This window comes from Hyla sarda, chromosome 3, assembly GCF_029499605.1.
Source record: "Hyla sarda isolate aHylSar1 chromosome 3, aHylSar1.hap1, whole genome shotgun sequence".
Lineage (NCBI taxonomy): Eukaryota > Metazoa > Chordata > Amphibia > Anura > Hylidae > Hyla > Hyla sarda.
Genome location: NC_079191.1, coordinates 418,231,184 through 418,241,386, shown reverse-complemented (window position 1 = coordinate 418,241,386; position 10,203 = coordinate 418,231,184). Strand labels below are relative to the sequence as shown.

The 10,203-nt window shown below is 44.9% G+C and overlaps 1 protein-coding gene across 1 annotated transcript in view; it reads right to left on the bottom strand.

Annotated features, from left to right (window-relative positions):
* Window positions 1–3,244: 3,244 nt before the first annotated feature.
* KCTD3 (potassium channel tetramerization domain containing 3) overlaps window positions 3,245–10,203 on the bottom strand; it is a 103,307-nt gene continuing 96,348 nt past the window's right edge. The window contains exons 16-18 of the mRNA XM_056568339.1: window positions 8,375–8,559; window positions 8,141–8,279; window positions 3,245–4,877 (exon numbers count right to left, since the gene is read on the bottom strand). Of these exons, the coding sequence (XP_056424314.1) occupies window positions 4,325–4,877; window positions 8,141–8,279; window positions 8,375–8,559 (877 nt within the window). The 3' untranslated portion in view covers window positions 3,245–4,324. The remainder of the gene's footprint in view (window positions 4,878–8,140; window positions 8,280–8,374; window positions 8,560–10,203) is intronic.

Below are 10,203 nucleotides of genomic sequence, written 5' to 3'. Positions count from 1 at the left end.
TAATATACGTCGTGTCTCGTGCAAATATTGCTATATATATTTTTTTTCTATTTAAAAAAAAAAAAAATTAATATTTCTGATAATGTTTTCTATGTTCGGACAGTGTAGGATAAATAACTATTTATAGATCAATAAATTATTCACTAAGTCTATGCGTACAAAAAGAACAAACAAAAAAAAAAAAACGGATAGAAAAGTTACACGGCTGCTCAGCCCAAAACAGACGGCATGCCGGTCGTATGTAGTGTAGAATAAATACAGGGTGAATCCTGCCATGCTTCAGCAGCTAGAAGAGAGGGAACCGTATGGCAGTGGGTGAGAACGGCGTCCTCTAACATAATATAGGCCCATGTAGAAAAAGTGTAAAGCTTTAGGGGGGCTGATCCATACATTGCCTCTTCGTCACAGATCCAGGAATAAAAAAATAAAATAAAATAAACTAAGCTAATTTCTTCCAGAAACAGTGACAGTGAAACTCCTGTCTTCAGGCTGTGTGCGGTATTACACCTTGGCTCCATTCACTTCAATGGAACTGAGCTGCAATACCGCACACAACCTGAGGATGGGTGGCGCTGTTTTTGGAAGAAATCAGCTCTGTTTTTCTAAAGCTGGGTTCACACCACGTTTTTTTGTAATACAGTTTCCCGTATACGTTTTAAATTTGAAAACCGGACGGAACCGTATTGAAAACCGTAGGCATTGACTCTCCATTGAAAACCGTATGCCAAAAGAGGCATCAGGTTGTGTCCGTTTTGCGTCCTGTACGGTTTTGTCAGTTTTTTTCCTGTACCCAAAACCTTAGTCTACCACAGTTTTTGGTCCGGGTACAAAAACTGTATGTAAACCTTATACGTTTTTTTTTTTTTTTTTAACAAGGGAGTCAATGGGAACCGTACAGAACCGTATGTGCGTACGGTTCAATCCGGGGACACAGTTTATTTCTTGGAATTTCATTCAAACAAGTGAAAATTTATTCATAGTAACATGAAAAGTTAAAAGCGTATACTTTTTTTTTTCTTAAAAAACGGATGCAACCGGACATCATTTTTCAAACTGTATACGGTTTTTAACCGTATACGGGTTAAAATTTGTACACACGTTTTGATACAGTTTAGTCCGGTTTTGAGGAGTCAGTTTTTCATTCAAAAACCTGATACGGGAACGGTATCGCAAAAACGTGGTGTGAACCCAGCCTAATCCTGGATAACTCCTTCAAAAGGGATGAGCGCAGAAGAACGCAGTAGCTTTCTTCCAGAAACAGCGCCACAGTCTTCCCTGGTTGTGTCTGGTATTGCAGCTAAACTCCATTGAGCTGAACTGAGCCTCAGCTGCACAGGTTATGCATAGGCGTGATGCTGTTTTTGGAAGTACGCCACCTTTTTTTTCTTTTCTTTTTTTTTAGTACAATGAGCGGGGAGGGGGAGGGAGATTTGCGCAGCCGTAACATTCCCTTATAATGGTCTTTAGGGGGAAATATTATTACACAGCACCCATTTAAAAGAATGGGCGACCAAATACTACATGGTTGCACAGAGCAGAGTGGAGTAGGGGCCGCTCCTCCGATCTGGCTTGTAAAGAGGGGTCCAGAATAGGAGACCCCATGTATGATGTAGTTATGCCTCAATGGAGAAAAATACAGACCCCAGGGAGACTGGCTGATCCCCCTCCCGGGTCCCGCTCACTTCTGCAGGGAATATGTAGTATTATATTACATCTATGAAGTACAAGGATGTTTGGAGTCTGCCAAAAAAGAGGGGCTCTATGTCAGAGGGTATCCTGAGCGGGAGACCCCCTATATCATAGGTCCATATGCTCATTAATGTGGCATATATACCAGTGCTTCCCAACCAGTGTGCCTCCAGTGGTGCAAAACTACAATCCCAGCATGTCCGGACAGCCGAAGGCTGTCCGGGCATGCTGGGAGTTGTAGTTTTGCAACAGCTGGAGGCACCCTGGTTGGGAAACACTGATATATGCTAAAGAGGTTTTCCACTTGTGATAGCCTGGTCTCTGATCCTGCCAAATCTGGGCATATACAGTAGTTTAAAGGGATACTCCACTGGAAAACATTCTTTTCAAAATCAACTGGTACCAGAAAGTTAAACAGATTTGTAAATGACTTCTATTAAAAAATCTTGATCCTTCCAGTACTTATCAGCTGCTGTATGTTCCACAGAAAGTTCTTTTCTTTTTGAATTTCCTTTCTGTCTGACCACAGTGCTCTCTGCTGACACCTCTGTCCATATCAGGAACTGTCCAGACCAGGAGAGGTTTGCTATGGGGATATGTTTCTACTCCGGACAGTTCCTGACATGGACAGAGGTGTCAGCAGAGAGCACTGTGGTCGAACAGAAAGAAAATTCAAAAAGAAAAGAACTTCCTGTGGAGCATATAGCAGCTGGAAGGATAAAGATTTTTAAATAGAAGTAATTTACAAATCTGTTTAACTTTCTGGCACCAGTTGATTTAGAAAAAAATGTTTTCCAGTGGAGTACCCCTTTAAGGTACAATGGAAAACAATATAGTCCTGCTTCTCCCACCCAAACTGACTGACAGCTCTCCCCTGTATACAAACTCATGCAAGAAAAGCTGTCAATCTTTCCGGGGATGGGAGTGGCAGGAGGGCACAGGCTCTTTAGGTAATTTAATGCTTTTTACATAAAAAAAAAATACTGAAGCATACTCTGGCCTATGCAGCTTTCAGGTAGGATTGAGGTAAGAACTGACAGTCATCAGAGATGGATTCTGCCAGCAATATTTCTTTCCTAATATTCCATGCCTTAAAAGGATAGGGGATAAGATGCCTGATCGCGGGAGTCCCGCCGCTGGGGACCCTCGGGATCTTGCACGCGGCACCCCGTTTGTAATCAGTCCCCGGAGCGTGTTTGCTCCGGGTGGGATTACTGTCGATCATGGGGCCGGCGGCGTGTGACGTCACGCCACCGCCCCCTTGTGACATCAAGCTCCGCCCCTCAATGCAAGCCTACGTGAGGGTGCGTGATAGCTGTCACGACCCCTCCCATAAACTTGTATTGAGGGGCGGAGCGTGAGGTCACACGGGGGCGGAGGCGTGACGTCACACGCCGCCGGCCCCGTGATCGACAGTAATCAGACCCGGAGTGAACACGCTCCGGGGACTGATTATAAATGGGGTGCCGCGTGCAAGATCCCGAGGGTCCCCAGCGGCGGGACTCCCGCGATCAGGCATCTTATCCCCTATCCTTTGAATAGGGCATAAGATGTGTAAGCACCGGAGAAACCCTTTAACAGGGTTGTCCAGCGAAAGAAACAACTTGCGTGTGGTGTCAAAAAGTATAATAAACCAACTAAATCTTATTAGCCATAAATCTTCCATATTAACTGTGCTGTCTGGCTTGTAAGCTGTGATGTCACATGACAGTCTCTTAATGTATAAAATACCTGTCCTTGCTCCCTCTTCCCCTCCTGTCTGCTAAGGATGAAACCAGTTATGTGAAGGGGGGAGCTGGTATCACTGCTCATTAGATTTATGACTCATTAGAAAAGGCAGCAGGCAGCCTGTTCTGTCGTAAACTACTAGGACTGAGAACGACAGCAGGGAGCTGCCTTTTCCAAGGAGTCATAAATCTGGTGAGCAGTAATATCAGCCTCCACCTTTAAATAATCGTTCTCGTCCTGTGCAGATAGGAAGGGAAGAGGGATGGAGGGTAAAGGGGGGGGGGGGGGGGAACGGAGCAGGCTTGCTTTCTGAGCCTGTGACTTGACGTCACAGCTTACAGGGGGCGGGATAGCTGATAGAAAAGATATCTGCACTATGGCTGATATCTTTATATTCGTAAGTTACTTTATTATACTTTTTGAAACCATACACAGGTTGTATTAGGAAATTTGTGAATTTTGCACGTTTTGCTCAATTTCTCTATTGATCGTATTTCTCTTGGGATATTGGTTACTGGGACAAGAGTTATAATGCATCCACTGATAGACTTCTATATAAACATGCCTCATCCATTGACGTAATGTATGTAAACAAGCACACCAGTATGTAAAACTGTGGAGCATCAGGGACCAAGTAATGCTGGAAATATCATGTGTGCGTATACAGACGAATTATATAAACCTTGTAAATAGAACCTTATATCAGGATAGGACACTAGAGTCATTGTGAGTCACTCAATGGACCCAAAATTTGCCAGTCCTGGTTTGTGTAGTTGCCGAGAAGTCAATGTCGCAAGGAGAATAGCACCTTGTGACTCCTCTCTAGTCTCTTTATACACTTTGGGTGGAGTTTAGTAGTCAATGTAGAACCCACTAGTGCAGCAAGACCAGATCACTGAGGATCGTATTATATTGCATAGTCCTGGCACGAGGAGTCACTTTTTTTACGCCGTGGTGAAGTGGAGGACTTTGTAGGAGACGGGGAGGCAGTACCAGATGACTCGTTTCCGGCGTCACCCGGTGAGGAGCTTAAGTGAGGTACTTGGGAAACTTTCCGCCTGCTGAGAAATGCTCCTTCGAATCCACTTTTCTTTTTCACTTCAGACTTGGGTTCACTTTCTTCTTCTACAATCCTCCTCCTGACGTCAGCGTTCTCAGGTTTGCGGCTGCACTCACCGGCGCTCTCCGGGGACTTGGCTGGTTTTGGAGCTGCTGTGGGTTTCTTATCGGGGAAGGAGTTTTCTTGATCACTTTGTCGGGTCTCATTTTTCGAGAGGAAAGTCCCATTTTCCGGGTTAGCCCTTTCAATGTTATTTTTGTTAAAGGCGAAGGCCTGAAAATCTCGGTAACTGTGGAAGCTTTCTGTGCGCCGAGCTCGCGCCAACAAGGGGCTCTCACGGAAAGGCCTCAGTGAGCCATACGTCGGAGCTTCGTGTATCGTCTCATGATGAAGTTGTAAACTATTAACGTATAGAAAAAAAAATAGAATTATCAGAAAAAAAACTTTATGAGAGATAACTAAATGGAGTTAACCAAAGATTAAATGTTATCCAGATCAACAGGATCCCCCCCCCCCCCCCCCACCGATCAGGAGAACAAAGGTCCCTTGTCCCCTGGGTAAACGGTGCAGCTCAGCCACTGCTCAATACACTCTTTATGGGAATGCTGGACATAGCTGAGCCCTGTACATGCCGATGATAAAAAGTACACAGGTAAAAGTGGTCTCATGTGGAGAGTCTCTTCCCTCATCAGAACCTCGCTACAGTTCTGCTTTAGACAACATGACAATATAAGATGCAATAATGCAATACAATACACAATAAAGTGTACCTGAAACTTTAAGGGTGCGTTCACACGCTATTACTAGCAGCGGGTTGCCCACTGCGAGTTACGCTACCATTGATTTAAATGGATCCACAGACAGTCTGCATTAGTGTCAGATTTGCGGACTGTCCGCGGACCCATTAAAATGAATGGTAGCGTAACTCGCAGTGGGTTTCCTGCAGCGGGAAACTCGCTAGCTACTAGCGTGTGAATGAACCCTAAAAAACGTATTGACATGTGGTAAAGACATTTCAAAAGTTTTGATTGGCTGGAAAAGCAAAGTTCAGAAATAGTATTTCTAGGGGTATTAGTAGGGGTATTCCAGGAAATTATATACACATATTATATATATATATATATATATATATATATATATATATACACACACACAAACAGTACAGACCAAAAGTTTGGACACACCTTCTCATTCAGAGTTTTCTTTATTTCCATGACTATGAATATTGTAGATTCACACTGAAGGCATCAAAACTATGAATTAACACATGTGGAATTATAGACATAACAAAAAAGTTTAAAAATATGTCATATTCTAGGTTTTTCAAAGTAACCGCCTTTTGCTTTGATTACTGCTTTGCACACTCTTGGCATTCTCTTGATGAGCTACAAGAGGTAGTCACCTGAAATGGTTTTCACTTCACAGGTGTGCTGGTGTGGAGGAGGAGGTGTGATGGTGTGGAGGAGGAGGTGTGATGGTGTGGGGGGGGGGTGTGATGGTGTGGAGGAGGAGGTGTGATGGTGTGGGGGGGGGGTGGTGTGATGGTGTGGAGGAGGAGGTGTGATGGTGTGGAGGAGGAGGTGTGATGGTGTGGAGGAGGAGGTGTGATGGTGTGGAGGAGGAGGTGTGATGGTGTGGAGGAGGAGGTGTGATGGTGTGGAGGAGGAGGTGTGATGGTGTGGAGGAGGAGGTGTGATGGAGGAGGTGTGATGCTGTGGAGGAGGAGGTGTGATGGTGTGGGGGTGCTTTGCTGGTGACACTGTTGGGGATTTATTCAAAATTGGAGGCATACTGAACCATCATGGCTACCACAGCATCTTGCAGCGGCTGCTATTCCATCAGGTTTGCGTTTAGTTGGACCAACAGGACAATGACCCCAAACACCTCCAGGCTGTGTAAGGGCTATTTGACCAAGAAGGAGAGTGATGGGGGGCTGCGCCAGATGACCTGGCCTCCACAGTCACCGGACCTGAACAAAATCCAGATGGTTTGGGGTGAGCTGGACCGCAGAGTGAAGGCAAAAAGGGCCAACAAGTGCTAAGCATCTCTGGGAACTCCTTCAAGACTGTTGGAAGACCATTTCAGGTGACTACCTCTTGAAGCTCATAAAGAGAATGAGTGTGCACAGCAGTAATCACAGCAAAAGGTGGCTAGAACCTAGAATATGACATATTTTCACACTTTTTTGTTATGTCTATAATTCCACATGTGTTAATTCATAGTTTTGATGCCTTCAATGTGAATCTACAATTTTCATAGTCATGAAAATAAAGAAAACTCTGAATGAGAAGGTGTGTCCAAACTTTTGGTCTGTACTGTAGATATATAGATATATATATATACATACATACATACATACATACATACACACACACACACACATATATATATATAAAACTGGTTCCAGAAAGTTAAACAGATTTGTAAATTATTTCTATAAAAAAAAATATTAATCCTTCCAGTACTTTTCAGCTGCTGAAGTTGAGTTGTTCTTTACTGTCTGGCAACAGTGCTCTCTGCTGCCACCTGTCTGTCTGTCTCAGGAACTGCACAGAGCAGAATAGGTTTGCTATGGGGATTTGCTTCTACTTTGGACAGTTACAGAGACAGGTGTCATCAGTGAGCACTTAGACAGAAAAGAACAACTGAACTTCAGCAGCTCATAAGTACTGAAAGGATTAAGATTTTTTAATAGAAGTAATTTACAAATCTGTTTAACTTTCTGGATCCAGTTGATATTTTTTTTCCTGGATAACCCCTCTAAAGTGGTACTCCACGGTGCTGGCTACGGGTGGCATGACGTCACGCCCACGCCCCTTGTGACGTCACGCCATTCCCTCTCAATGCAAGTCTATGGGAGGGGCATGGCGTGCATTGAGGGAGCGTGGCGTCATAATGGGGGCGTGGTTGTGACGTCACGACCCCCGCATCCAGAATTTGGAACAAAATTTTCCGAACACTGGGGCAATGGAGTACCCCTTTAATGCTCCAGGCACTGCTGCAGTGATCAATCAGCTCCCTCTCTACATAGCAGTTCAGACCTAGAGCAGGGGTGAAGTCTGCTGACGCTATCTAAGTGGTGGTTGGCAAATCGTATACGCACTTACCTATCGGATAGGTAGTATTCCTCTTTTATTTACGATCTAATACAACACAAAACAGGACTGTGAGGTGGAAACAATGCGGGGATATTTGGGAAACGATGACTGTTTCTTGTCGCTGAGGCGCACCTTCCGGTATACACCAGTAGAAGTGCCTTAGCGACGAGAAACGGTCATCATCTCCTGAATATTCCCGCTCACATTCCTATTTGTGCGTGTTGAATCTGTCACTATTGCATAGTCCAGTGTTTCCCAATCAGGGTGCCTCCAGCAGTTGCAAAACTACAACTCCCAGCATGCCCGGACAGCCAACGGCTGTCCGGGCATGCTGGGAGTTGTAGTTTTGCAACAGCTGGAGGCACCCTGGTTGGGAAACACTGGCAGAGTCAATAAACGTAGGACCTGCCATGCACTTCTCTCTATGCGTGCAACCAAGATGGCCCAATAGACTTGCAGTGGACATCCATCTTGGTCATGTAGCACAGACCTAGAGCGCACTTGGTCGGGGTCTGAACACCAAAAGTTTTTTTTTTTTTTTAAAGTGACAGTGACCACTTAATACCTGGAGCTTGAATCACGTAGACGACTTTGGTAAATCACAGAGGTGGCTGGGCTGATATTAGGAGTGGCGCAGCGGGAAGCACTCAGGTCACATTGGTCTAGTAGCTTTAGCAGTTCTTCCTCTGTTGGGCCTCCAACATCTATAAAGAAAGCAAAAAATAAAAAATAAAAATAAATCCATGAGATGATATTGCTAAATTTCAATCCAGCCTGCCTTTTCTGCTCCACGTTGTACCTTTATCCTCTGTCTTTGTCACCATATCCATTGCAGTAGTCAGGTCCCACATCTGGATACTTCCATTCGAGTGTCCGGTAAAGAGATAGCGCCGGGGCCTGGAGCCCATGCGGCTGGATCCTTCACATTCCCGGACGGTAAAACACGTGATGGTCGTGCAGTCGACTGCTTGGATTTCACAGATTCTGCACGAGAATACATTTTCACATTCACGGATTCATAAGAAATTCCATACTGACAGATTGTACGCAATTATTCCCAACTTGAACCACTAGGGGTCGGCAGATAGGGGGAAGATTTATCAAAACCTGTGTAGAGGAAAAGTGGCTGAGTTGCCCATAGCAACCAATCAGATCGCTTCTTTCATTTTTCAGAGGCCTTTTCAAAAATGAAAGCAGTAATGTGATTGGTTGCAATGGGCAACTCAGCCACTTTTCCTCTGGACAGGTTTTGATAAATCTCCCCCATAATGACTAGGAATTAAGCTTACAGTATTTTTCGCCCTATAGGACGCACCGGTGTATAAGACGCACCCAATTTATAGGTGCAAAATCTAAAAAAAATAAAGATTTTGAACCCAATAGTGGTCTTCAACCTGCGGACCTCCAGATGTTGCAAAACTACAATTCCCAGCATGCCCGGACAGCCGTTGGCTGTCCGGGCATGCTGGGAGTTGTAGTTTTGCAACATCTGGAGGTCCGCAGATTGAAGACCACTGCATAGGAGGTAATACTCACGTGTCCCTGCTGCCCTGGATGTCGCTCTATCGCTGTCGCCGTGTCCCCGTCGCTCCGGAACGTCTCTGCTGCCGGCCGGGTATCCTCGCTCTTCGTTGCCGCCATCACGTCGTTACGCACACCGACGCACGTACGCGACGACGTGATGACGAGGAAGAAGAGCGCCGGCCATACAGGGGATCCCTGAACGGAGAAGACACCGAGGAGGCAGGTAAGGTCCCTCCCAGTGTCCTGTAAGCACTAACCCGGCTATTCAGTCAGGCTGTTCGGGACCGCCGCGGTGAAATCGCGGCGGTCCCGAACAGCCCGACTGAACAGCCGGGCTAGTGTCACTTTCCCTTCAGACGCGGCAGTCAGCTTTGATCGCCGCGTCTGAAGGGTTAATACAGGGCATCACCGCGATCGGTGATGTCCTGTATTAGCCGCGGGTCCTGGCCGTGATGGCCGCAGGGACCGCCGCGATAGGGGTGTATTCGCCGTATAAGACGCAGGGAAGAAAAAGTGCGTCTTATACAGCGAAAAATACGGTATATACAATGTAATAGCCCTTCAAAGATAACTTATCCACATTACCTTACCAGGCTGGATGATTAACCCTTTAAGGACTCAGGGTTTTTCTGTTTTTGCACTTTCGTTTTTTCCTCCTTACCTTTAAAAAATCATAATTCTTTCAATTTTGCACCTAAAAATCCATATGATGGCTTATTTTTTGAGCCACCAATTCTACTTTGTAATGACATCAGTCATTTTACCCAAAAATCTACGGCGAAACGGGAAAAAAAAAGAATTCATTGTGCGACAATATTGAAGAATATACGCCATTTTCAAACTTTTGTGGGCTTCCGTTTCTACGCAGTAAATTTTTAGGTAAAATTTACACCTTCTCTTTATTCTTTAGGTTCATACGATTACTTATATAAGTTTGATTTTGTCGCACTTCTGGAAAAAATCATAACTACATGCAGGAAAATGTATGCGTTTAAAATTCTCATCTTCTAACCCCTATAACTTATTTGTCCACGTACGGGGCGGTATGAGGGCAAATTTTTGCATCGTGATCTGAAGGTTTTTTTTTTTTTATTGATCGTACTT